Genomic DNA, 27,719 nt, shown 5'->3' with positions numbered 1-27,719 from the left:
AGAAGAGCTATATGGTCCAGCACAGCCTCAGGAGCCCACCAAATTCAAGCCAAGCAGAAGCTAGATGACACGCCAGGCCAGCTGGGGATGTTTGTTCTAAGAGATGCCTGCCAGGGCAGCTGAGCCAGAACCTCGGTAGGCAGGGAAGGTCTCCAACCAGTACTGTGCTTACATCCATAAGAGCCACCAAGCCTGAGGAACAGCTGGGAGGCTGGCTTGGGTCTTGTCCAGCTGTGGAGCAGAGGTGAGCAGTAGCTTGAGGTCTGTGTGGCTGGGAGGAAAAGCTCAGAACCTTGCCCCCCCCCCCCAGCCCAACAAGGATGGTGAGGCCCTCTCAGAGTACACATGCCTGGCTTCTTGGCACAATTGAGAACAGCAACATTGGTTTGCTGCTGGATTTTGTTCAGATTTCCTCCACCCAAAAGTCCACAAGCCACATAAACCTGCTTTCTACCTCCTAGCCCTCAGCTAGCACAGTCTTCTCCTGCCACTCATCACCCTGTGCCACTGTTTAATACTTCCTGGGCCTCGGTTCACTCTGACTCCTTCTGTGACAAGGAGTGATATCCACCCAGTACCTGGCCTCAGGGTTGGGGAACCAGCCTGGGACTTAGAGCCATAGGCTGAACCTTCAGGGTTTTTCTCTTCTTGCCTTTGCCCTGGAAAGTTCTGTCTAAAGGCAACTGAGATTGTGCTGTGAGGCCACACTGAAACTGTCACCCTCTTCAGGCCCAGCTGAGAGATGGCTGGCTAGTTAAGAGTACTTCCAGAGGACCCAGGTTCAGTTAACAGCACCCACCTGGTGGCTCACAACCATCCATAACCCTAGTTCCAGGGGATCTGATGTGAACACCACACATGCACACATGCAGGCAAAGCATTCACAAATATCAAATAAAAATAAATCTTAAAAAAAAAAATGCTCCATCCTGGGCAGTGGATGTGTAGCTCCTGAAGGGCTCTACATGCAACTCACCTACACTGGAAGCTTTGGTTCAACATTTATGAGCCCTCTTCACACCCAGCAAAGCATGCTGTGCTTCCACGCCACCCCATACCCCACACCCCGCTGCCCTCTCCTCCTCACTCATTTGGTCCTGTCAGCAGTCACCAGAGATAGGGAGGTGTGCGCAGCCTCATGGGGCACACCTCCAAGTGTGTAACATGAAATTACTTGCGGGTTAATTCCATGGGAGGGTACCAATGAGGGCAGGAGGGAGTGCAAACAGGTGGCCGGGTAGGTCCCGCAGCTGCCCTTGGGTCTTCTGCACTGACTTTCCTGTCTCCTCCTGTCCAGAGTAGCCTCTGACCAGGCTCCCTTCCCACATCTGCTCACTCTGCCACTGGCCAGCTTTCCACATGCCTTAAGCCCAGCCTCGTCCTCCACATCTCCTCCTGTGACACCCCCATCTGTTCGATCACCCCTTCTCTTATCTGGCATCGTGTCCCTCGGGGCTTCTGGGCTGTGTGGCTACACTGCACACTTCTCTCCAGAACACACATCTGGTCACACTCACTTGCTCACAGGCCCCCTGGGCTCCACCCCTTCTCAAGGGCACCTCAGCCGAGGGCCTTCCTGCTCATTGTGCAAGGCCTCCTGGCTCACTGTGAAAGAAAGCCCTTACAGCCAACTGGCCGACACAACCACAGGCCCCTGCAGACCTCCGTGCTTCCCCACACAGTCCTTCTCGTTCTCATGCCTCTTTCAAAGCAGTCATGTCACCTCCCCAGGCACATCACATGCCATCTTGGTGGAGTTGGTCTCTGCTGTCCGGGCAGAGCCACTGTCACACTGCCTAGAGAAAGTGGCCCGGTCACACTGCATCTTCCCACTGGAGCCCCTTCTAGGTCAAGGGCTGCTTTCTCCCCTTCTCCAGCACCTGCCACTGACTGGTCGCCCCTAAGCACTGATGCTAACAGTCAAGAATGAAAAACAAAGGGGCTGCTCTTCCCGAGCGCGCACACACACACACACACACACACACACCACACACACATGTACACACACACACACACACCACACACACCACACACACATGTACACACACACACACCACACACACACCACACACACACACACACACATACACACACACACACACCACACACACACATACACACACACACACATACACACACACCACACACACACACACACCACACACACACATACACACACACACACACATACACACACACACCACACACACACACACACACACATACACACACACACCACACACACACATACACACACACACACACACACACACACACCACACACACACACACACCACACACACACATACACACACACACACACACACACCACCACCACCACCACCATAAAACAAATTAACAAAAATTGTTGTTTGTTTTTGAGACGGGGTCTCTCTATGCAGTCCTGGCTGTCCTGGAACTTGACATGTAGATCAGGCTGGCCTCAAACCTCACAGACCCAACAGCCTCTGCTGGGATTAAAGGTGTGTGCCACCACACCAGCTAGACAAAACTGGAAAAAACAAATCAATGAGAATGGAGGAACTACACTGAGTGGGGGAGCTACTGCAGGCCCAGCACAGTCGTCCTGTGCTCAGACTGGCAGCTGTGGAGGACTTCCATGTGTGAGCACAGAATCGCAGCATTTAAAGCTGGGTCATTTAAGGTCTTCCAGTTTAAAGCCTTCACTTTGCAGAGCCCAAAGACGGGTTGTCCGAGCCACATGGCTCCTGATTCCCAGGCCTGCAGTATCTGCTCACATGTTCACAATCCTGAACACTCACACATTCCTGCAAACACACTAGTTGTTACCTACAGTCTGGGCTGCTAAGACAAGATTCCTTGGACTAGGTGATTCGTAAGTAACAGGATTTCTTGCTTGCTGTTACAGAACTGAGAAATCCATGATGAAGGCAAGGGCTTGATGACTTTCATGAAGTTAAATTTAATGACGTTAAAATGTGATGAAGGCCAAGCCCTTTCTTCTCTTTTGTAAGGGTACTAACCCAACCACAAGGGCAGGTTCCCTGAGAACCCAATTCTCCCGAAGCACAGGCTCTTGGCCCCTTCACCTTGGGGCCAGGTTTCAGCACGAGAATCTGGGGTGGAGAAACCCAATATCAGCCTGTAACAGCCCAACTTACCATCCGTGGTTAGCTTTAATGTTCTTAACCAACTGAAAGGACTAATATTCTTAGAAACAGGCCCTGGAGAAGCAGCTCATCGGCTAAGAGTGTTTGCTGCTCTGGCAGAGGATTAGTTTGGTTCCTAACACCCAACCTGAGTGTCTCACAACTGCCTGCAAGTCTGGTTCCAGGGGACCTGACACCCTCTTCTGGCCTCCAAGGGCACTCACACATACATAAACAATTTTAAAGTATTTTTAAAGTTATATTATAAATAACAAACATGTATGATTTATGAAAGGCTAAGTTTATCTCTGTTAAACGCCTTGTCTTCTTGTGGGCAAGTCTGAAACTCTCCCTGTTAAACACTGTGAGGCTCTAACCCATGTGGGGCTCCCAGCCCGGTTCTTCTCTTCACGCTCTTCCATAGCTGCCTGTCGTTCTGTCCGGCTTCTGTGACAAGGATTCCGTCCTATCTGTAGCACCTGCCACCACTGTCACTGGCAGCTCACCCCCAGTACTCTCTCCTCAGGTTATTTACTGAGCAAATACTATGTTTTACAGTCTTAATTGTTTTGTTTTGTTTTTTTAGAGACAGGGTTTCTCTGTGTATCCCTTACTGTCATGGAAGTCACTCTGTGGACCAGGCTGGCCTTGAACTCACAGAGATCTGCCTGCCTCTGCCTTGAGTTCTGGGATTAAAGGTGTGCACCACCATTGGGCTTTCCTTCTTTACGCAGTCATTTTTAGGAGAGATTGATGCACAGGGGACGTCCTGGTCCTCTGGCTCCTACAACCTTCCTGCATCCTCTTCTTCAGTGTTCCCGAGCCCTAAGTGAAGGAGCTGTGATGTAGATGTATCCATGTGGCTGGCCTCCCCATGCTCTGCTGCTCTCTGCTTTTGTGTCTGGTTGTGGTTTTTTGTGCTGGTCTCCATTTGCTGTAGAGAGGCCTCTTTGAGGAGGGGCAGGCACTGCACTTATCTAGGACAGGTGGGCTGAGCACCTACTTTCCATTTTTGAGACAGTGTAGCATCGTGTTGTCCAGGCTAGTCTTGAACTTGGGATCCTCAACCTCTTGCACTACTACTACTACTCCTCTTGGCTCAACCATCTTTTTTTTTTCTTTAATCTTTTAGCTTCTGGTTGTTACATTCAAAGCAACTCTCCCCTTATTTTTCTTTGTAGAAATCTTTACTAATAACTTTAAAGCATTTCTACAGTCCTAAATTTCAAACTGCCCCAGCTACTCCCCAAGACAAGATTCACTCACAACATGTCTGACCTGACATCCTCTAATCTTGGAGTCTGCAGGTGGCTGGATGCTGCTCATCATGTGGTGGCATACTGCTCTCTAGTGGCCTTGTGTGTCAGTGCACTGAGGCTCCTGGAGGAGAGCCTGCTGTCTTAGGTTCTGGGGACCCTTCAGGGAGCTGAGCTAACAGATGCCACCTTTAGTTAAGATGAGGAGACAAGAAAGCAGAAAAACCAGGAGCTTGATTCTGGACACAGCACAGCTGAGTAGGCCAGGCCCCGGAACAGCCCTGTGGGCCCAGAGCACAGCGCAAAAGATCCCTCACTTGAGATGGTACCAAGTGTGAACGGAAACCAACAGCAGCAGCAGACTGGGCAGGGTAAGCATGAGCCCAAGCACTCCAGGGGCTGGAGGCTGCCCAGGGGAGGGACAGGCTGTCTCTCTGTGGCAGGGCTTTCTTTGGACTGCCAGCTCTGAATAAGGACACAGAGACTTCTTATTAAGTATGAAAGCTTGGCCTTAGCTTAGGCTTCTTCTCAACTCTTACAACTTAAATTAACCCTTTACATTCTGCCACATGGCTTTCACCTCTCAGTACTTTATGTCTAATTTCCTCTGCATCTGGCTGGCTGGTCTCTGCCTCTCTGATTCTTCCCGAGTTGCTCTCTGTCCCTGGAAGTCACACCTATCCTCTCCTGCCTAGCTACTGGCCATTCAGCTCTTTATTAAACCAACCAGCAGGTCCCTTCGGCAGATGAGGTAAAACAGACATATGTCTTCACACAGTGCAATCAAATATCCCCAAAACTTCTTTCTGTTCTCTGTTGATCTACCTTCTCCCTGCAGGCTGGGGCTGAACTCAGGGCCTTGTGCTTGCTAGGTAAACCCTCTACCACGGGAGAGGCACCCCCAACCCAAGACCCTCCCACAGTGAAGGGAGCAACCAGGATCTGTCATGCTAAAGCTACACCACCTTTTTATTACTGTTGTCGAACGCCTGTCTAGGGCCTCTCTCCATACTCCCAGGGGGCTCCCTCAACACAGGCAGGCTCAGCCTCAGAGCTGGGGGTGTTGGAGGGTTGAATTCTTCAGGGATCACTACAAATCTCCAGAGGTCTTAATAAGAAGCCTTCCTGGAGGCAGAGGCAGGAGGATCTCTGTGAGTTCAAGGCCAGCCTGGTCTACAGAGTGAGTTCCAGGACAGGCTCCAAAGCTATACAGGGAAACCCTGTCTTGAAAAACAAAACAACAAAAAAAGCCTTCCTGGGTCTTTGCTAACTTTTTTTTTTTTTTAATGCCTTCTCTATTCCAGGACTTGTACTAGCCACAGGTGGTTTGGGATTCAGCTAGGAAAAAAATCACAAATACCAAGTTAGAATAGATTTACATACACAGTGGTCTCTGAACATCTTTGATGAGGTCCCTCAGAGCAGAGATGACAACGTTGGAATTAAATCTTGTAGAAGTTGTGTCCTCTGGATAGACATAATGGAGGGGCATCCTGTTTCCTTGATAAAATACCTGGACAAAAGCAACTTAGGGAAAGATGGGTTTATTTGGCTCACAGTTCAAGTCCATCATGCTGGGAAAGCAGGAACCTGAGGCAGCTGGTTACTGCATCCACAGTCAAGAACCAGAAAGAGATGAATGGATGTGTTTAGCTAGCTTTCCCTTGTGTATGTACTCCGGGACTGTGGTGGTTTGAATGACAATGGTCCCCATAGGCTCACAGATTGGAATTCTTGGTCCCCATTTGGTAGAACTATTTGGGAAGGATTAGGAGGTGTGACCTTGTCGGAGAAGGCAAGTCACTGAGGGTGGGCTTGGGGGTCTCCCTCTCTCCCCACCTCCTCTCTGCCCAGTGGTTGTCATCTCAACATGTAAGCTCTCAGCTACTGCTCCAGTGCCGACCCTGCCCGCCTGCTACCATGCTCCCTGCCACGAGGGCAATGAACTCACCTTCTGAAACTGTGAGCAAGCCCCCAACTTAAATCCTTTCTTTTATAAGTTGTCTTGGTCATGGTGTCTTTTCTCAGCAATAGAACAGTGACTAAGCAAGGACTCAAGCCTACGGAATGTTGCTACCCACTTTTAGGGTGTGTCTTCTCAATTCAATTAATTTAACATAATCAAGATAAGGCATGCTCAGAGGCTAACCTAGTCTAAACCATCCCTTGCAGGTGTGCCCAAAGGCTTTTTCCTAGTCAAGTTGGCAATCAACAGTAACCATGATGGGGTAAGGCATGGAGGTGGGGATGCAAACAGAATTTCTGACAAATGGAATAGTAGATACCAAGTGGGTGTTGAGGAGCTGACAGTATGCTGGGTTTGGAGCAAAGAGTAAGAGCATCCTGTCCAGAAAGGTGATGGGCTGGGTGTGAAGCAGGCTAGCCAATGAGTTCAACACACACACACACACACACACACACACACACACACACACACCACAACACACACTATGTAAATGACCTCAGCCATTTGTAGCTCCTTATATAACTTCTGAAGATCTAAATTAATCCTACTCCTGTGAGGTGAGGCGATGTCCTTGAATGATAATTTAAAAGCTCTCCTGGCTGACAATTCCAATTAGCTTATACTAAATTCAGTGCATGAAATACATTCTTTATTTTTAACATAAGGAGGCTTCTAATTCTTATTAATAGGACACCAGGTTCTTTTCAATCACACCATGAACAGATATTTTAAGAACAATGACCTATTTATGCACCAGATCATTAGCTTTCTGGTAATGCACATTAACCTCTCGCTGCCCTGGGTGGAGACCTTAAGCTCTCCTCTCAGTTAAAAATGGGGCTGCCTCATTGGCTGGCTGAGCTGAAGCCAGTAAACTGCATTTCGTACCCACTTAGGCTATTTGGGAACACTTTTCATAACACTTTTTTTTTTTCCCCGATGTCTTAGAGGTAAAATTTTACTGTCTCTGTGTGGTGGTGACCAGTGTGTTTTGGATGCTCCTATACTCTATCCCTAGGTTTTGGATAATCTTATATGTTGCACAGGTCTCTCAGGTTAATGTTCAGAGATATAATCTATGGTAACTGTGCTCAGAACTCACATGTCAACTCTGTTATTATGAATAATATTAGAATACTATGAATACCCATTAAATTTTTGTTGTTGTTGTTTTTTGTTTTTGTTTTTCGAGACAGGGTTTCTCTGTGTAGCTTTGAGCCTTTTTCTGGAACTCGCTTTGGAGACCAGGCTGGCCTCGAACTCACAGAGATCCGCCTGCTTCTGCCTCCCTAGTACTGGGAGGCCACCACCGCCCGGCCAAAAATTTTTTTGATCAGTTCTATTCTGCGTAGTTGGGCCCAGCAAATGAGTTACGCCGAGTTTCCATTTTCCTCATGAGAAAGATGGAAACACAGGTTCCTTCTCTTCCTCCCTTCCTCTCCCCTCCTCCCGTTTCTCTCTCGGGGCCCCGTGGGGGGGAGATAAGGCAGGGTCCCTTTACATGGCCCTGGATGTCCTGGAACTTACTACGCAGACCAGGCTGGCCTCGAACTCACAGATACCCGCCTGCGTGCGCCACCACTCCCGGCTGGATGCTCCTTGCTCCCTAGGTGTGTATGGAGGTATACAAAGCGCTTGGCTCACTCTTCACGTCCCTCAGGGTCATCGAGTCCTCAACACACACGGCTAGGTGCCGAACAGAGCGGAAAGGGTGAGGGTCAAAGTGGAAAGGTCGAAAGGCGGGAGCCTCTGGACCAGGAGCTCCCCGAACCTGCGTTACCCCAGCGACCGCGACGGAGGATGGCATCACCGAGTCCCAACAAGCTTTGCGAGCCCAGCTCCCCGGGGTTTCCTGCGCAGCGCCTGTTCCACCAAGCAACTAGACGCCCACACCAACGCCGGACGCGGTTGCCTAGCGACACGTAATTTTTCCCCAAGATGCTTAGCAGTGTTATGTTTCCTCAGCCAATCAGAGCTAAGAGGCATCTTCGCTGTCGACCAATAGATGGCGAGGCCGCGGCCCGCGACGGTTGACCAGGCGGCCGGTAGATCTCGGGCTCCGGAGGTTGGCGCGGTTCTCCGGGCGGCAGGGCTGCTCGGCGCGGTTGGCCTGCGGCGGGCTGAGCCTAGGCTTCTGGGGCGAGGCGGGGTGCTACGGTTATCCCGGTGCGCGGCCACCCGCCATGCCGTCCCGGGTGGAAGACTACGAGGTGCTGCACAGCATCGGCACCGGCTCCTACGGCCGCTGCCAGAAGATTCGGAGGAAGAGCGACGGCAAGGTGAGGCATCGCCGCGGCGCAGCCGGTCCTCGGTGGACCTACCCGCTTTGGGAAGAGCAAGCCTCGCCTACACCCGGAAGGGGCAGGGCAGGTCCTCACCTGAAGGACCTGACAAAAGCCACTTCAGAGGGAAGGGTTCGAGGGTGCGGGCCCCCGCGGCCGGAACGCATGGCGGCAGGAACTCGAGGCCACTAGACACTCTGTATCCGCAGGGAGCCTTGAGATGGGTGCTCAGCTGGCTTGCTGCTTCTTGGTACCACCCACATTTAGGGTGGGTCTTCCCACTTGAATGAACCCAGTCTGGACTCCCTCGCTGACCTACCCAGAGATCTGTCTCCTAGATGATTTTAGACCCTGCCAAGTTGACAGTATTAACCATCATAATGACCTTGAGTTGTAATATATATATTGACAGGTGAGGTGGGGGGTGCTGTTTTTCAAGTTTGGACCTTTCATTCGTTGTCTCTGAGGATAATGCATTCTTATGCCTTGGAAACTTTGTGTTTCAGATACTGGTGTGGAAAGAACTTGACTATGGCTCCATGACGGAGGTGGAGAAGCAGATGCTTGTGTCTGAGGTGAACTTGCTTCGGGAGCTGAAACATCCAAACATCGTCCGTTACTATGATCGTATTATCGACAGAACCAACACAACCTTGTACATCGTGATGGAATACTGTGAAGGAGGGGACCTGGCCAGTGTCATTACAAAGGGGACCAAGGAAAGGTGAGTGGTAACTTTTTTGACTGTAAGTTGTATAGCTTTGCTGTTGTTCAGCAGCTTGTGTTGGGAACAGGGACAGAGCCCTTAATAACATAGTACAAGGTTCTTGTATTTGTTTGGTGGGTGCATGGTACATTAGGAAATCCTTAATGAAACAACACCCATATTTCATATTTAATAATAAGTTACTTCCATGTTTGTGCACTTTGAAAGCTTAAATAGTTTATCCTGCATTCAGTTATTTTATTCAGGATCATAAAATGTGTGATTGCTTTTGCTCCAGACAATACTTAGAGGAAGAGTTTGTCCTTCGAGTGATGACTCAGTTGACCCTGGCCCTGAAAGAGTGTCACAGAAGGAGTGATGGTGGCCATACTGTGCTTCATCGGGATCTGAAGCCGGCCAACGTCTTCCTGGACAGCAAACACAATGTCAAGCTTGGGGACTTTGGACTAGCGAGAATATTAAACCATGACACGAGTTTTGCAAAAACATTTGTTGGCACACCCTATTACATGTCTCCTGTGAGTATCTCAAAATTAAGAGACTTTTTAGTGTCTTAGGCGAAGCGTTCAGATGCAAGGGAACGGAGGCTTGGATTGCTAATAAATGCAGTAGCCCAGAATTTACAATAAAGTTTCAAGTTTTTATTTTTTCCTTTTTTTCCCTCAGTAGTAGGTAGGAATTGAACGTAGACTGTCAGGTATTTGAGGCAAGTACTATACCACTGAGCTTCAAGAACCCAAGTTCTTTTACATATAATATATATTTTTAAAATCTTATTATTATGTATACATGTATGTGTCTTGTGAGTGTATGTCGTGTGTGAGTAACGGTAGAGACTGGAAGAGAGAATGGAGTCACTCACCTCACACACTCAAGCTGAGTTCCAGGCAGTTGTGAGCTACCTGACATGGATGCTGGGAATTGAACTCCATCCTCTGGAAGAGCATCAAGTGTTTACCCACTGGCCTCTCTTTAACCCTCTTAGATTTTTTTTTTCCCCAAAGGGACTGCTTGTTCATTTAATTTCTCAGTATTCAACTAGAGCTTTAAAAAAAAATTAAGGATTTATTTATGTGTATGAGTGTTTTGCCTATATGTGTATAAGTGTACCTTGTGCCCGAGGGAGTCAGAAGACAGCACTGGGTTCTTTGGAACCAGGGTTATAGATGGATGTGAGCTGTCATATTGAGACTGGAAATCAAACCCAAGTCTTAACCACTGAGCGATTTCTCCAGTGTGCCCCAGCACCTAGGGTTTCTCTGTGTAGCCCTGGCTGGCCTGGATCCCAAATGTAGACCACGCTGGCCTCGAGCTCACGGAGATCGGCCTGCCTCTGCTGAGATTAAAGGTGTGTGCCACCATGCCCAGCTTTTGTTTTGGTTTTTTTAAATGGCCACATGTGCTAAGTTCCAGGGCTACAACGGTGAAGTAGTGTTTAAAAGCAACCCTGTTTCACCGGGCGGTGGTGGCGCACGCCTTTAATCCCAGCACTCAGGAGGCAGAGCCAGGTGGATCTCTGTGAGTTTGAGACCAGCCTGGGCTACCAAGTGAGTTCCAGGAAAGGCAAAGCTACACAGAGAAACCCTGTCTCAAAAAAAAACAAACAAAAAAAAGCAACAAAGCAACAGTGTTTCCTAAGGTGACAATCCTGAACACATGGCCCCAGACTCCCTGGGAGTATTTTTTTTTTAAACATGTAGAGTCCTGGGCCAGTGCAGAAACTGGAGGCAGCTGGTCACACTGTATCAGCAGGAAGCAGAGAGATAAATGCATGTGCGCAGCTCACCTTCACAGTGACCTCATGTTTGAGGCTTGGGTCTTTCTCACGTGGGCATCTTGTTTTTACAGTTTTCATTTCTGTTCTTGCTGTTCCTTGCCTGCAATTATAGAGAGCTTCCAAAATGTCTCACCATCCCAAGGCACCCTTCTGTGCATATCCTTATATCCTTGTATGAGTTTATTAATTACTGTTCTTTTTTTTCAAGACAAGGTTTCTTTTTGTAGCCCTGGCTGTCCAGGAACTAGCTTTGTAGACCAGGTTGGCCTCAAACTCACAGAGATCCGCCTGGCTCTGCCTCTCCAATGCTGGGATTAAAGGTGTGCACCACCACTGCTCAGCTATTCCTCATTTCTTAGTATTGGATTATAGAACATGAGATGAAATTGTTGAGGCAAGGGCATGACAGTTTTTAGCTGTCATTAGATGTCAAGATCCTAGGGCATGCCTTTAATCCCAACCTGGTCTCCATAGGGAGTTCTAGGCCAGCTAAGACTACATAGTGAGACCCTGTCTCAAAAAACAAAAGCAAACAAACAACAAATAAATAAATGAACACCAGCCAACCTTGAGTCCATAAAAAACAACATTGTGTTTAAGTGTATAAGATCTTAGCAGAGATTTCTTTTGAAATCCACAGAGATGCCTAGGATCTTCTAGAGATATAATTATGCTAATAGAGCTGGTGACAGCATAAAACTCTGTGAGTTGTGACTCTGTTTTTGGAACAGGCCAGTTTTCCCATGGTGTCCAGTTCCACACAGAAAGCATGATTACAAAGGGAAATCAAGAAGATAACACCTGCGCCATTGTTTTGTGCCTCGTTTTCCCACCTGCCCTTGTGACTAGATGGATTCAATTTCCCTGAGGCATAAGTTGGGGGAAGTGTTGTCAGCCTAAGGAACTTATAACAGTGGCCTGGAAAAAAAAGTGTGTGTGTATTTGAATATAAAGGAATAGTTAAGTTAGATCTTTATACCTATATCTACTAAGATGTAAACTAAATTCATGTTTTGGTTACTCTAGCTTTTTCTATAATTAATTATTTTGATTTAGAAAATGGGGGGGGGTGTTGCCTGTGGAGCCCAGAAGAGGGCAGCAGTTCCCTGGAGCTGGAGTTATTAAGCCATTCTCTAGCCCCCTGTCTTGATTTGTTTATCTTTGAGACAGTCTCATGTAGCCCAGGCTGGCCTTGAACTTGCTATTTAATGGAGGATGACTTTGAACTCCTGATCCTCTGGCCTTTAACTCAGGTGATGGGTTAAAATGGAGTGTCTAGTTGGTGCCCACAGCTGTGTGTAGTCCCAGCTACCTGGAGGCTGAGGCAGGTGTCTGAACTTAGGAGTCTGAGACACTGTCTCTGAACAAAACAAAATAAAATGGTGTTTACCTCCTGTGAGGACAGCTCCCCGTGCTGGCCTTTGAGTTGTGTCAAGCCCACAATAAGCGTTTTATTTGTGAGAATGAGATGAGTGAATGAATCGCATGGGGTGAAGTTGCCAGGACCAGATCATTCCCCTGTTTCATTCTGCACTCGAGGGTAGAGTGGAAGCCGCCATCTTTATTGCTGTAGGCTAAGCTACATTAGCCCTTTGGATATGAAATTTTGAAAATTTTAGCTATAGACAGAAAATTTAACATTGTTTCTTCTTAAGTGAACATTTTCAAAGTAAACTTTGAGGTTCCGTTTCACTTTCAGTTTATTGATTTACTTATTGTGGGTTTTGTTTTGGTTGGTTTTTTTTTGCTTTTTTTTCTTTGGTTTTTTGAGACAAGGTTTCTCTGTGTAGCTTTGGAGCCTGTACTGGATCTCACTCTATAGACCAGGCTGGCCTCGAACTCACAGAGATCCGCCAGCCTCTGCCACCGAGTGCTGGGATTAAAGGTGTGCGACCACTGCCCAGCCCTGTTGGTTGTTGTTTTGACAGTAACTCACAACCTGGGTCACCCTAGAACTTGTTATGTAGCTGAAGATAACTTTGGATTATTTTAGGTTTTTATTTCATGTGTAGAAGTGCTTTGCGTGCATTCATGTACACCAGAAGTGTACAGTGCCTGGGGAGACCAAAGGGCGTTAGATCCCCTGGAACTAGAGTTACAGATTGTAGTGAACTATCATGTGGGTGCTGGGAATGAAATCTGGGTCCTCTGGAGGAGCAGCCAGTCCTAACTGCTGAGATATCTCTCCGGCCCCATCATTGAATTTCTGACCCTCTTGCCTCTACTTCCCAAGTGCTGAGATTAAGGTGTGGACTACCACACCTTGTTGATTTTGTGTTTGGGATCCAACCCAGGCATTGTGCTCGCTAGGCAAGCTGTCTGCTAACTAAGTTGCCTCCCCAGCTGTCAGGTTGAAAAATGTAAACTTTGAAATAAAACAAGCTCTCAGCTCCTTGGTACTTCCTTACCTTGTCTTCTAGGAGCAAATGAGTCGCTTGTCCTATAATGAGAAGTCGGACATCTGGTCGCTGGGTTGCCTGCTGTATGAACTGTGTGCGTTAATGTGAGTAGTGAGGACAACATCTGAGCCCAGACCAACTCTGTTGGTCACCTGTTGAAGCTACAGCACACCCTGACTTCTACAAATTAGGAATGGAACTCTGGGGCTGGGTCCTGCTTTGTTCAAGGATCCGTGTTTCCCAGTGAAACCGACAGGTTGCTCAGGGCAGAGTTCATAGGTCAGGGGGACAAAGCAGGAATGCCGCAGAGGTCCTGGGGAAGGCCTGGGGTCTGGAGAACAAGGTCTGCTCTTGACACTCTCCTCTTTCCCACCTAAGCTCTTCCCAGAACACAGTTCTCCAGGGGTGAAGAGAGTTTTGCTCCCCGCTGACACAGTTTGGCTGTGCTTCTGGAAATAGGAAGTAGAGGCAGGGTGCTGCAGAATATCCAGAACATATGGGACAGACCCCGGAATGTAGGAAGTACCAAGAACCTGCTAAGCACAGCACAGAAGAGTCCCTGACGGGGAAATAGGATGCCAAGCAGAGCCCAGCGCTTCATTCTCGTTATCTGCATTCATTTAACATTTTTTAACTTCCTTTTCTTCCCTTGCCTCCTCTTCTCTCCCTTCTCTTTTCTCTTTTATTTATTGATTTTTAAATTCCAGGCCTCCATTTACAGCTTTCAACCAGAAAGAGTTAGCTGGGAAAATCAGAGAAGGGAGGTTCAGGCGAATCCCCTACCGCTACTCTGACGGGTTAAATGACATCATCACTCGGATGCTGAACTTGAAGGTAATGGCGGCCAGGCTGTGTGTGCACTGTCTGTTTTCATCCACTGGGTAAACTTTGGAGTGCACACTCTGCTGTAGACGGATGAGGACTGAAGAGGCATCATCCTCTCTGACTAAATGTTGTGTTAGCACAGGTGAAAGCTCACAGGCGTGGAAACACACCCTGGACAACCTTCACACCTCACTTCCTGTTTCCCTTACCACCTTATGCCACACTAACTGACGGCTAGTCCATGGGAAGATTGAGAGAAGGGGAAGGGACCAGGTCGGGGGCCTTATTACTCTCCCTGTCCCTTGGGATTGGAGACCAGAACCAGGGAGAAGGGGACAGAGCAAAAGGAGGTGACTTGACAGGAGGTTTTCTGGCCCGTGGGATGAGAGGCGGATGTTCGTGTGCCTGCTTGTGTGTCTTAGGTTTGAAGGCTGGTGAGGATGTCTTTAACAGTATTTAGAGGGACAAAGGTCTCGCTCCTCCCAGCAGACCCCAGTGATGGCCAGTGTGTGTGCAGTGTGTGGCGTCCTGTAGGGCCTGAGCCTCCTTAGAAGGTTGGGGTGAGAACAGGTAAGTTAAAACCTGCGTCAGCTTGCAGACCCAGAACCTAGTGACCAGTGACCTTGTTTCTCCAGATGTTTCTAGACAGAGGAAGTGCCTCTTGTCTTGTTTATCCTCCATAAGGAACTGCTTTCCTTAAGATGACTGTTCTGTGGTCCACCTGCCACACTGTTTGTCCAGGATTACCACCGACCGTCAGTGGAAGAAATCCTGGAGAGCCCTTTGATAGCAGACTTGGTTGCAGAAGAGCAAAGGGGACATCTGGAGAGGAGGGGCCAGCGCTGGGCCGAGCCTCCAAAGCCGCAGGCCTCCAGCCCTGTGCTGAGTGAGCTCAAGCTGAAGGAGATGCAGCTGCAGGACCGAGAGCGTGCACTCAGAGCTCGAGAGGACAGTCTGGAGCGTGAGTCGTGCCCGGGGCCAAGGGAGCTAGTGGCCTGTGCCATGGGGGAGGTGTGGCTGGGGTTTGAACAGAGGAGCTTGTATGTATAGGCCCTCTTAGAACCTTTTGTTTCTTTCTAGTGGTGGGGAACTGGGGTTGAATCCAGGCCTTTGTAAATACCAGTGAGCTATATCTCAGGCCTTTTCTTTTGAGTATGGTTCTCAACCTGTGGGTCTTGACAGGCATTATCAGAAAACACTTATTTCTGGTGGTCTTAGGAATCTCCACCATCTGTCTCCAGGTGGATCCACCAACTTGCAGATACACCCACATACAAGTGCCTGGGCCAGTAACATCATTGTGCCAACCCCATCATAGACACCTGGAACAAATACAAGTGTATATAATAGGGTTGGTGTCATGATGTACTTTTGCAGACCGGTCACATATATGTAGAGAGTAGCAACTGTGTTGAAAACATCAGTATTGGAGATAAGACAATGCTTTACGAATTATAATTACTGGGTAAAAGTAAAATCATCAACTATTAGAAAAAAAAAAATCTGTACCATGGGTCCTTCCAGTGGATGCTGATCAGTCTTTTTATATCAGATGTGGTTGATGTGAATACTGCCCCCTAGTGATAGTAACTGGTATGTAAAAAACAACACAATGGTAAATCATAGGAAACTTCAGTGTACTGTATTGACTGAACTATGCCATGCATATCTTTTGAATTAGTAAAGCTATTGCTTATATTATTTTCATTAGAAAACCATCCCACAGTAATGGTTGTGTAGAGAGGATGTTAAGAAAGTATAAGGAGGATTTTTTACAGTATGGTTTTCCTTCAATAATAACAGCAGGCATTGAGAAATTGCACTGTGTCATCTGTTGTGAAGTTCTGTCAGCTGAAGCCAAGCAAACTAAAATGCCATTTTGATAGCAAAGCTATCAAACTACTTTAGAAGCAAAGCTGATGGACTTGATACTGGTGGCAAATACCACCAAACACGGCAGTTGCTGAAGCTTTGTATTTGGGGGCACCCAGAACTGCCAGGACTGTGACCTGACATGTTGCTGAGGATTTACTGTTGCCAGTGGCTGAAGACATTGTTGAAGTTACACTGGAGACAGCTTGTTACACAGTCCAGTGCAGTTTCCGTCTCTAAGGACACTGCAGAAGAATGGATGGCACGTCTGCTGACGGTCTTGATCAGGTAACCCAGGAAATTCAGTCTGCTCCACTACAGTATTTAGTATCCAGCTTGATGAATACAGGTGCTGGTTTGCAGGAGGTGTAGTGATGGGGTGACTTTAAAGGTGAGCTGCTTTTTATACAAACCTCTTGAATCAACATGATCTATTTGACAGAGTTGGTTCATTCTGAAAGAGCATAAGAGCTCGTGGGGAAAGTTTGTGGTATTTGTACAGATGGTGCTCCAGCTGTGCTAGGATGTCAATCTGGATTTCAGCGTTTGGTACTGAACATTGAAAAAGCCATCTGAACACCAAAAGTCATCCAAACTCACTGTATGATTCATCGGCGGATATCAGCAATGAAGACAGTGCCACAGGAGTTACAAGAAGTCACGACAGGCATGTATTCCGTCCCTTTTGTAAAGTGAGTACTTTAAAGGGTCAACTGTTTGCTCGGCTGTGCTACACGGTGGATCTGGGAACAAAGCTCTGCTCTTCACACTGAAGAGAGATGGTGAGCAAGAGGAAATGTTTTAAAATACGCTTTTGAGCTTTGTGATGAACTCAAAATGTTTTTAATCAGAAAGCAAGACTGCAGTTCAAAGCACTTTCCAGCGATGAAAATGAATTGCAGAAAATAACTTATTTGGTTGACATCTTCGCCATCTTGAATGAGTTAAAGTTATACTGCAAGGACCAAATGCAACGTGCCTCGATTTGTCTGAAAAGATCAGATTATTCCAAATGAAACTTTAGCTTTGGCAGAAACAGAAACAAATTGGATGATAATAGAATTCATATGTTGCCTACCTTACCAGATGCTAATTTCTGTGAGAGAACACTTGCACAGGGCAATGATGGTGCACGCCTTTAATCCCAGCACTCAGGAGGCAGAGGCAGGAGAATCTCTGTGAGTTCAAGGCCAGCCTGGTCTACAGAGCAAGATCTAGGACAGGTTCCAAAGCTACACAGAAAAAACAAACAAACAAACAAAAAAAGCCGCCACCAACAGCAATAAAACACACATGCACCTGCTTGCAGATGACAATTCATTGTGTTTTCCAAATCTCCCTGACACCCATTGCATGTGCCAGAAGCCCATTCACAGTTGACGTTGAAGAGGTTCCTAAGGTGACTCCAGAGTTCACTGAACTTGTTAACAGCTGTGCCACAAGAACTGACTTCTCTACAATGTCATTTACACAATTCTGGATCAAGTATTTGGTTTATAGCCTTTCTGTCTGAGACTGTTACCCTTCTTCCATTTCCAACAAGATAGCTTTGTGAAACAGGGTGTTCCAGCTTGCTGGTTATCAATCCTAAACACAGAAGTAGACTTGTTGTGGAAGATGTCTTTGTGTGCTCTTGCAGAGACTGCCCCGAGAATATGTGATCTGGAGAGAAAGAAGCAATCTCAACCTTCCACTGACGGCTGTTTATGCATTCTGACATAAAATGTAGCAATATAATTTATTATTGTTATACTACAACTGTTACCCATGCTACAGCATGCTTCAAGACAGAATTTCTCAACATATAATTACATATTGTTTTTGTGATTCATCACTATGCTTTAGTTATGTTCAGTTTGTAATAATGAAAGCACATCCTGCATACCAGATATTTACATTACAGTTTATAACAGTAGCAAAATTGTATTTATGAAGTAGCAATTAAATAATGTTATGGTTGAGGGTCACCACAGCATGAGGAGTTGTGTTCAAGGGTCGCAGTGTCAGGACGGTTGAGGACCGCTGCAATGAAGGAACCTCCCTGGCGCCCAGCAATGAGACAAAGTAGGGGATTGCCAGACGGGAGTGAGTGAGTGAGTGAGTGAGTGAGTGGTTTTATGGCCAAAGCCCTTATTTGTTTCCTTTCTTCCTTCCCTTTTTAAAGAGAAGGAACGTGAACTTTGTATTCGAGAGAGACTAGCGGAGGACAAACTGGCCAGAGCCGAGAGTCTGGTGAAGAACTACAACTTGCTGCTGGAGCAGAGATTCCTGTGTCTGGCTAGTGGCCCAGGTATGTCCGTCAGCTCTGCATACACTGTGCCCCACGTGCACATGTACAGTCAGTGTGACCGTCAGGTGTTTGTAGTGCTTTAGTTTACAGACTCAGATGTCAGGTCACTTCACAGAGCATGTGTACTGGAGTGGGAATGAGATTCTGTTGGTGTTGTGACTGATTTCCTGGGTGAGAGACCTGAGACAGCTTCACCCACCTTATCAAACCACACTTAAATATTTAATTTTTGAAATGTAAACATTTTCAAAACTGTGCATTTCAAATTTTTTTCTGGATATTTTCTTTGGTTATGTTATCAAAACTATATTTCTTTTCATTTTCAAGTAAAAACCTTGGTATTTTCAAACTGGCACACTTCAGTCACCATAGAAGATAGGGATTAACAGGTGGTGAAAATCTGTAATTCTAGCCTGTGGAAGACAGGAATTGCTGGAGTTTGAGACCAGCCTGTCCTCCAGAGTGAGTTCAAGCCAGTCTTAACAGAAGGAGGGGCCAGAGTGACGGCACCGGGTTAGTGCTGCTTCCTGTCTCAGGCACTGTTCTGTTGCTGTGGAGAGACACCATGGCCAAGACAGCTCAGAGAAGAAGGGGTTTCATTGTGGCTGGCTTGTAGCTGCAGAGGCCGAGTCTGTTATCGTCAGAGCAGGGAGCAGACGGGCCACTGGAGAAGTAGCTGGAGCTGCACCTTCATCCTCTGGGCATAAAGCCACCCCAGGGACAGATGGAGTTCCTCCAGCACACCTCCTAATCCTCCCCAGCACCCCGCTCCCGATGACTAAGCATTCAAATATATGAGCCTATGGGGTCTGCTCTTTTTTTTTTTTTTCCTGGAGCTGAGGACCGAACCCAGGGCCTTGCGCTTGCTAGGCAAGCGCTCTACCACTGAGCTAAACCCCCAACCTTGGAGTCTATTCTTATTCAGTTTACACTGTTCTTCCTGAGGACTTGAGTTTGGTTCCCAGCACCCATATCCAGCCCACCTGCCTGGAACTCTGGCTCCAGGGGAACCGAAGTCCTTTTCTGGCCTCCTCAGGTCCTTGGACTCATATGCACATAACCCCTCCCTCAGTCCCCACACACATGAATACACACACATACACATAATTTACAAAATAAAAATAAACAACAAAAAAGAAAATACAACTTGGGTTTCCAAGATAGCTGAGTGGGTGACCGAATTTACTCTCTAGGACCATGTGGTGGAAGGAGAACCCTGACTCCCAAAATTTACCCTCTGACTTTACACACCTTTAATCCCAGCTTTCAGAGGGCAGAGGCAAGCAGATAAGTGTGAGTTTGAGGCCAGCCTGGTCTACATAGCAAGTTCTAGGCTAGCCACAAAATAAGGAGAAAAACTGTATGTGTTTCACATTCACACTCAGATGATTCTAAAGACCCTCTGGAGACTGCTCTTTAGCTAAGGGTGTGTTCACATCTGCCCTGGTGTCTTTGAGCAAAGGTAGTAGCTGGGTTTCGTTTTATGGGGTGCATAGATGGGTGTGTAACAACACCCTTGAATCATGGTGTTTAAAGCTACAGAGCCCACTGCAGCTCAGACTTGAGTCTTGAGTGTTACACACCTGAGTGTGTCACAGCCACAAGCCACAGAGTGAAAGTGAGTAGCTGCCAACTCAGGCCCAGGACATTGGCGAGATGGGATGTCCTTTTGCACAGTGCAGCCAAGTGGTCAGCCACATCTCGAAGTCCCTCTGTCTACTTAGTGAAGCATGCTATTGGATGCAATGCTCTTTTTCTAAACACTTTCTCAGTACCGTCCCATTAGAGATGCCATGGTGTAAAAGTGCGGGAGTGTTGGTCATGGCGGGAGACAGCTGCATCTTCCACACTGGTGCTAAGGTCTGCTGGCAACAGCTTGTGCTTTGAAGTAAAAAGTGACGGAGGAACTCAGGGCACTTATGGGAGCCAGCCTCTCCCTCCAGCTGTCTCACTTCACCTTCCTTGGAACTTAGCTCTCACTTGATCCCCATGAGCATCACCCAGCTGCCTCTCTGCACCTCTGCGCCATCTCCCTGCACAGGTCACTTAGATCTTCATCTGCATTTGCTTATGGCCTGTCGCCCCCTACTAGAAAAGGGCCTTTGTTCACTCACAGTAGCCATAGTGTAAACTCGGGAGATAGTTAGGCATATTTGTAGCAGGAATCTTAAAGGTACTTGCTAGTTCCTCAGGTGATCCTTTTTCCTCAGGCTGGAAGCTTCTGAGCCCTCCTCCACATGAATCTCAGCTGAACTGTGTTGCTCCAAAGCCTGAATGCTTAACCAACCAAATGCTTAACTATCTACATGCTTTACTCCTTTAGTTCCTGGTCCTAACGCCTTATACACCTTTCTCTTTTTGCCCCCACTCCCTGGGATTAAAGGTTGGGTTTCTGGGATTAAAGGCGTGGGTCACCATGCTTAGCTGTTTCTAAAGTGGCCTTGAACTCAGAGATCCACCTGGCTCTGCCTCCCAATAGCTGGGATTAAAGGCATGCACCACCACTGCCCAACTTCTGTTATGGCTTACTCTTCCCATTTTCTAGCCACCATTTGTGGCTCTGTTCTAGTGGCTGTCTGTTCTCTGACCCCAGATATGTTTATTTCAGGGAACACACAATATTTCAGGGAACACAATACCCACCACATTTCCCCTGTTTTTGTCTAAAATTTAAAAAAGGTTATAACTAATACAAGAAAAATCCTATCCATTAAGTATATACAATATACACAGTCAAGATTACATTAATGATGTCTAGTCCATTAACATTTGATAGATTCAGGCAGAAAAACTCCATTATATATAACAGTCCAGTAATATTTGATAAACTCAGGCAAAAAATGTTTCAGTACTTATCCTATTTAAAACAAGTAGTTCCTTTTTTAAAAGTAGATTCAAAATTTGATCTTTTTTCTTATCGTATTCATATTCTCTTTTTTCTTTTCATAAAAGTTTCAATAATCTACCTTTTGTCATTTTTATATTTTTCCCTTTTTCTTTTTAGTGTAGATTCAATGATCTACCCATTTATCCTATTATTTTTTTATCTTTTTTCTCAGAGTAGTTTCAGTGATCTACCTCATATCTATATTCTCCTTTTTCTTTCTTTCTCTCTCTCTTTTTTTTTTTTTTTTAAACCTCAACTCTATTTTTGGGTTAATTGTCAAGTCCTGTATCATTTGTCCAGCCGCTGCATAATGAGAAAGTGCAGGGCTTGTTTCAAGTCCTTGTTCGAGTAGTCCGTCAGGCTGGATCATCTCAACTAGCCATCTTAAAATTGTCCTGACCAGTTTGTAGTCCAAAGTTGATCTTTCTGTGGTGTTAATCAGCTTAATGGCTTTATCATAGTTCATGTGGAATCATCATTGTGGAGTCCCATCTTCCTTTTGAAGATTTCAAAGTCACTGTTAGGCATGATCATGGTTCCCTTTAGATTTTTTTTTTTTTTTTGCCTCCTCTGTGGTTTGGAGCAATCACAATCTCATGTCTGTCTGTCTTTCGGAACCATGAACGTTCTTCCCTAGAAGAGAATATCTTCACAGCAATTTCTCCCCAGCATTTGTCTTGCCAGACTTTTCCAAACTGACCTTTGCCGATGCTTTCTTGTAACGTGCTGGTTCTGGCAATTCTTCTCTGAACAAGCAGCAGTAAACCTTTTGTCCCAGATAGCAGCATCACCGCAGTCACCAACACGATGAGAAACAGCTGGCAACTCGAAGCAGCAGCCACTGCCTCCATGGTCCCACCGACACTGTTTGTGTCTCTGCCCCGGCCCTAGCTTCTCCTAGGCCGGCCTCAACTCGGGATCCTCCTGCCTCTGCCTTCTTCAGTAAATCCTGCCAGCATGCGCCACCACCATCAGCCGAGTGTAGCTCGGGCCTGAGATGGGGCTCATGAGGCAAGAAGCTTTTTCGTGAATTCCTACCACAAACGCTGGGCGCCAGATATTGGTGAAATTATTAAGGCCACTCCACATAGTTAAAAGGGAGGTTTATTTTGTGGGGTAACTTACAAATGAAGGGATAAGTTGTAGGGTCTGGCAAAGGTATGGCGCAGTCCGGCAGTGTTCTCTGGAGAACTCTGCTCGGTCTACCTCCTGCGTCCAGGGTCCCAGAACCGAGAAAGACCTCCTCCTGATCCTGGGTCTTCCGCTTCCTCCTCCGCCCCGCCTTGTGGGCGTGACCATTACCGAAGCCTCAGTGGGGGTTGGAACTTCCAGGCCAATGCTAGGATGCTATCCACTACACATACTTCCTTGAAATGCACACAAAGGGAAGTTGAGCCCCGACAGCACCCTCTGTAGTTAGGGGTTATCAGTGCATGGGAGACACGCATCACACATTCACTGCAGCTTGGCTGGCCTTGTTCGCTCTACAGTCGCTTAGACACACATTTTGGTGTGTGAACTGTTTGAATGTTCTAAGTATGCTCTATAAGAAAGCTGTGCTAGTGAGGTCACCTGTCATAAGTTCTCAGGAACAGAGTAAATACTGATTTCCCACAACCCCAGTGCATTGACCTTTAAGAGAAAAGTTGACTATTAAGAAATCAAAGCATTTGTCCTTGATTATTTGGTGTATTTCAGGGCATAGTGTCAACTCATGCCTGTGTAGCTATGAAGGAGGCTGAGGCAGGAGCATCATGAGGGTAAGGACAGCCTGAGCTACATAGCAAGATCATAGCTTAAACAAACAAAACAAAACAAAAAACTGGGCCTGGAAAGATGCTTCAGTGGTTAAGAGCACATGCAGATCCTGTAGAGGACCTGAGTTCAGTTCCCAGCACCCACATAAGGTGTCTCATAACCACCTATAACTCCAGCTGCAGGAGATCCAGTGCCCTCTTCTGGATCTGATGGTACCTGTATTCACGTGCATATGTCCACACACACAATTGGTCTCTGCCATCCTATGCTGACTGCTTATCCAGAGAATAATACACAGGTGTCCGCTGTAGGTCAGTAACCTTTGACCTGTATGACAGAGTTAGTCTCAGGTAACACAGACCCCTCTCTTTTTCTTTCTAAAGAACTTGAACTTCCATCATCAATAATGAGGAAGAAGGTTCATTTCCGTGGGGAAAGCAAAGAGAATGTCACAAGAAGTGAGAATTCCGAGAGCCAGCTTGCCAAGTCCAAGTGCAAGGACCTGAAGAAGAGGCTTCATGCTGCCCAGCTGCGGGCTCAAGCCCTGTCAGATATTGAAAAAAACTACCAGCTAAAAAGCAGGCAGATCCTGGGCATGCGCTAGGCCACCAAGGCATGGAGCTTGGTCAGTATTCAGTTCCTCCAGCCCACTAGAAATTGGTACTCAACTGCTGTAGTTTTGTGTGTCTGATTCTGAGCTTCACCTTTGTGTGCAGTAAGCATGATGCTGGGATTGTTTGTGCTCTGTTTCAGCAACAGGTCTACAAGATGGACATGTCTCCCTTTTCCTCCTAATATTCCTGTATAGAAAGCATGGTGCCTTTGCTGGTTAGTTGGGCTTTTGATCCTGTGTGTGATTACTACTGGGAATATGAGAAGGGACACCATAGATTTTTTAGAAGATAATGTTAGGGAAAGAATATTTAAGCTGGAGGACTCACTGAATAATTTGTGTGACTGAGTGGTATGCCTGCATCTGTCATGTTTAGTCTTACACTGTAAATCTGCACAACAGAAACTGTGTGTCCAGCATCTGCTGTCCACAACCTTGGATGATGTATATGGTCTAGTCTCTTAGTGGTCCTCAGCCACTTAGTGGTGGTTAGGTGTTGGTGTCTCCTGCCTTCATTGCAGTTTCCAGATGAGGCTGCAGCTGGGGTGTGACTTCACTGTTCACAGGGGATCTGACAGGGCAGGAGTCTTTGCTCTTTCACAGGGTCGCATTACAGATGTCAGGGAGAGGTTTTTTAGTGTGTGATATTACAGGGAGAGACCCAGCCATTGACCTGAAAGCCCAGCATTCCAGTTCCAATCTATTTATTGTGCTAGTTAAAATACCAGTGACCAGACTCTGGGAGAGAAATGAAAGGGTTGAAGCTTCTACCTAAGAGCGTGGATTTACCTTCAGGGAAACTCCTGCCGGAACAGCTCCCAGTGAGTGCAGAAGAGGCATTTAGATTCCCGAAGAAACCCAAGGAGGAGGCTGACACCGATGAGGCCCTCAACACGCTGCTGTTACGTGGCACAGGAGGGTACCTGGGGACAGGAGGCTGCTGGAGAGCCCAGGAGAGCTGCTCACTGTCATTCTCCACCTGAAATGCCTCTGTGTCCAAGAGACTCACTCTCCCAGTTCTTGTATGGCCTTGAATAGATGGTTATTTCACTGAAGGACTCCAGATTATGCCCTGTCTGTATTAAGTGCCCCTAAGTATGAACTGAACAGTCTGAAATGCTACAGGGTCTTCATATTTTAAATCACACTTATAGTTCCCTAATGTTAGAGAACTGTCTTTAGAAAGGTGGTCTGTTTAAGGCCACTGGGAAGAAAGCAGGCCACCTTTGCCCTCTGTCCACAGCCCCTTGAAACAGCTTCAGAAAAGAACTGTGTGGTGTGTGTTATTGAGGGTGATACTGCCCTCACCTGTATTAGGGCCAGACATTTGCTGATTAATTTTCTGAAGACCTTATCAAAAGGAGGTTCATTTGCCTTACTTAATAAGTGCTGTTGGCTGAGAGGGGAGGTCAGAAGCATTTTAATGCCACTTGTCTCATGGTTAAACATACAGACTTCTTGCATTTTAAAATTCTGTGTCCTTTACTTTCTGGGTCTGTAACAACTTGATTGGGTGTGTAACTTGCCAGGGTTGACTTTTTTTAATGCTTTGTGTAAATTCTCTATTGTTTGGCACTTGTAGCTACAGAAGGCAGTGCCAGGGATCTCTTGCAGATGCAGATGCAATGCCTGGATCTCTTGCAGCTATGTCTTTGTTGGCAGCTTGGAATGTTAAAATATGGTAAGCATCTTGTCTGTCTGTTGCTGTGACAATCTGCCAGATGGGAAATCCTATTGAAAACTAGAAACCTGGTGGTTTTTCCTTTTCCTTTTTCTCCTTTGGTCTGTAATGATATTGGTATAGCAATACAGAGTAAAATCCTATATATATAAAAATCTTAAGTATGAGGTTTTAAATGTTCCTAACTTTAGAAAACTTAATTGGATACAATTGTTTATGAATAACCAGTCATCTTATTTATAAAATTTCCAATACAATAAAAATCTATTTTGTGGAAATTCATCATTGTAATGTTTGGTGTGTGTGTGCGCGCGTGCAGATGCATTTGGAGCCTAGAGGGCAACCTCAGGTGTCATTGTTCAGGAATTGTCTACCTTGATTTTTGATACAGCGTCTCCCTGGCCTCTGGCTCACCAATTTTATCAGGCTTGCTATCTCCCACATTCCGGGGTTCTTTCTTCTTGCCTCTGCCTCCCTAGTGTAGAGATTCCAAGCACATTTACTGCATCTAACTTTCTATGTGGTGTGGGGCCTGAACTTAGTTCCTCATGTTTGCATAGCATGGCTTTCTGACTGAGCCATCTCCTTAGCTCATGATATCTGTGTTTTATTTTTATTCTGTATGTCAATTTCCTACAGTTATATGTCTTTTGTGTTTATTGGTCTCTGAATTGGATTGAAGAAAAGTGGGTGATGCCCAGGGAGCTATATTCCACTGGTAAGCTGTAGTGGACCGCACCCTCTCATTGATCATGGAGGCCAGCAGTGCTGACCCGAGCAAGTCTGCTCTATAGGGAACACTGGGTGATGTTTAGACACATTCTTGAAAGTCGTAACTGAGGAGGGGGTGCTGCAAGTGTCCCATAGGTAGAGTCTGGTGATGCTGCTGACTGAGCAGAACACTCTCAGGAAGCCTAGCTTGTGCTGGGATGAGATGGATGTACTGCTACCCTTAGAGAACTTAATTTGGGGTGTGTGTGTGTAGGTGTAGACACATGCCTGTGTGTAGGCACAAAGTTGATGTTGGGTGTCTTTCTCGACCTCTACTTTATTCAGGCAGAGTCCTCCCTGAACCCAGAGCTCACTAGTTCCAGCTAGCCTATGATTTAGCTTGCCACAGTGATCCCATCTGTCTCCCAAGTGTTGCGATTATGAGCAGCTCCCATACCTGCCCAGCTTTTACACGAGTTCTGAGGATCTGAAATCTGGCCCCCAAGCTTGTGGAGGAAGCACCTTGTCCATGAGCCATATCCTAGTCCAGAATTTTTTCTTTGAGCATTAAGCAGTGAACTTTGCTCTACTCATCATATTTTTATGTAACATTTTCCTGGTGTTGCTAACTGTGTGAGTTTAATATAGTCCAAGTTATGGAAGGTTCAGAAGTCAAGGAACTCCTCAGGTATACAGACCCAGCACATGGATGGCAATGCAGCTCTCGCACAGCGAATGACACTGTTAACCAAACACAGGTTAATCCCAGAGGCCCTTATGTTACAGTGTTGAGTCTGGCTCCTGGCCAGCAATGTCATCTGTGAGATGGGACTCTCATTCAAGAAGAGGAAGGCAAGTGCGTTTCTCCCTGATTAATGTGTCACTTGCTATTAAATGTTCTAAGAAACACTGGAATGTAGATGTAACTGGCTTGTTAAATAAACACAGAACCAATTGCAGAGTTAAAAACCATGAGGTCAGAGCAAGAGCGGAAAAACCTTACCCTTCACTGCTTCTGCTATCCTTCCTCTCCACAAGAGAGCTACCTCTGTGTGTCCTATCTTTTTTATAGACTTTCTGTTCTGTTTTCTCATTGGTTGTAAACCCAGCCACATGACCTCCTCGTCACTGCCTGTTTGTACAGACCTCCAGGTCTTCTATGGTTGCTATTGAGATTAAAGGCGTGTGTCTGCCATGCTGGCTGTGTCCTTGAACACACAGAGATCTACCTAGCTCTGCCTCCCAAGTGCTGGGATTAAAGGCGTGCCCCACTACTGCTCGGCTTCTGCTCTGGCTTGCTCTGACCTCAAGGCAACTTTATTGACATACAAATAAAATCACATTTCAATACAAATAAAATATCACTATACTGGAAAATTATTAACATGAGTTTTATGGTTTGTCTTCATTTTGTGCAATGCCCGTTTTAAGTGGAAATGCCAAAGCCTCTAGCCTGTGTGTGTGGATGCCACAGCTCACACCTGTGGCTCATCCCTGGAGAGGCTCAAGTCAAGAAAGACGTCACTCAGCCTTCAACACCTGTG

At 46.6% G+C, this 27,719-nt stretch overlaps 1 protein-coding gene across 2 annotated transcripts; it reads left to right on the top strand.

Annotated features, from left to right (window-relative positions):
- The first annotated feature begins 8,350 nt into the window (after positions 1-8,350).
- On the top strand, positions 8,351-25,688 carry Nek2 (NIMA related kinase 2). 2 transcript variants are annotated; one of them, XM_036203099.1, is made up of 8 exons: positions 8,351-8,632; positions 9,142-9,359; positions 9,640-9,880; positions 13,560-13,642; positions 14,246-14,372; positions 15,105-15,324; positions 18,400-18,525; positions 23,554-25,688. In XM_036203099.1, the coding sequence occupies exons 1-8, from the start codon at positions 8,537-8,539 to the stop codon at positions 23,772-23,774; spliced, it is 1,332 nt and encodes a 443-aa protein (XP_036058992.1). In that variant the 5' UTR covers positions 8,351-8,536; the 3' UTR covers positions 23,775-25,688. The 2 variants fall into 2 exon arrangements, with proteins under 2 accessions (XP_036058992.1, XP_036058993.1); XM_036203100.1 differs by lacking the exon at positions 8,351-8,632 and adding an exon at positions 8,914-9,047.
- Positions 25,689-27,719: the final 2,031 nt, after the last annotated feature.

This window comes from Onychomys torridus, chromosome 11, assembly GCF_903995425.1.
Source record: "Onychomys torridus chromosome 11, mOncTor1.1, whole genome shotgun sequence".
NCBI lineage: Eukaryota > Metazoa > Chordata > Mammalia > Rodentia > Cricetidae > Onychomys > Onychomys torridus.
The sequence above is the reverse complement of the archived record's forward strand: the minus strand, read 5'-3'. Positions and strand labels throughout refer to the sequence as shown.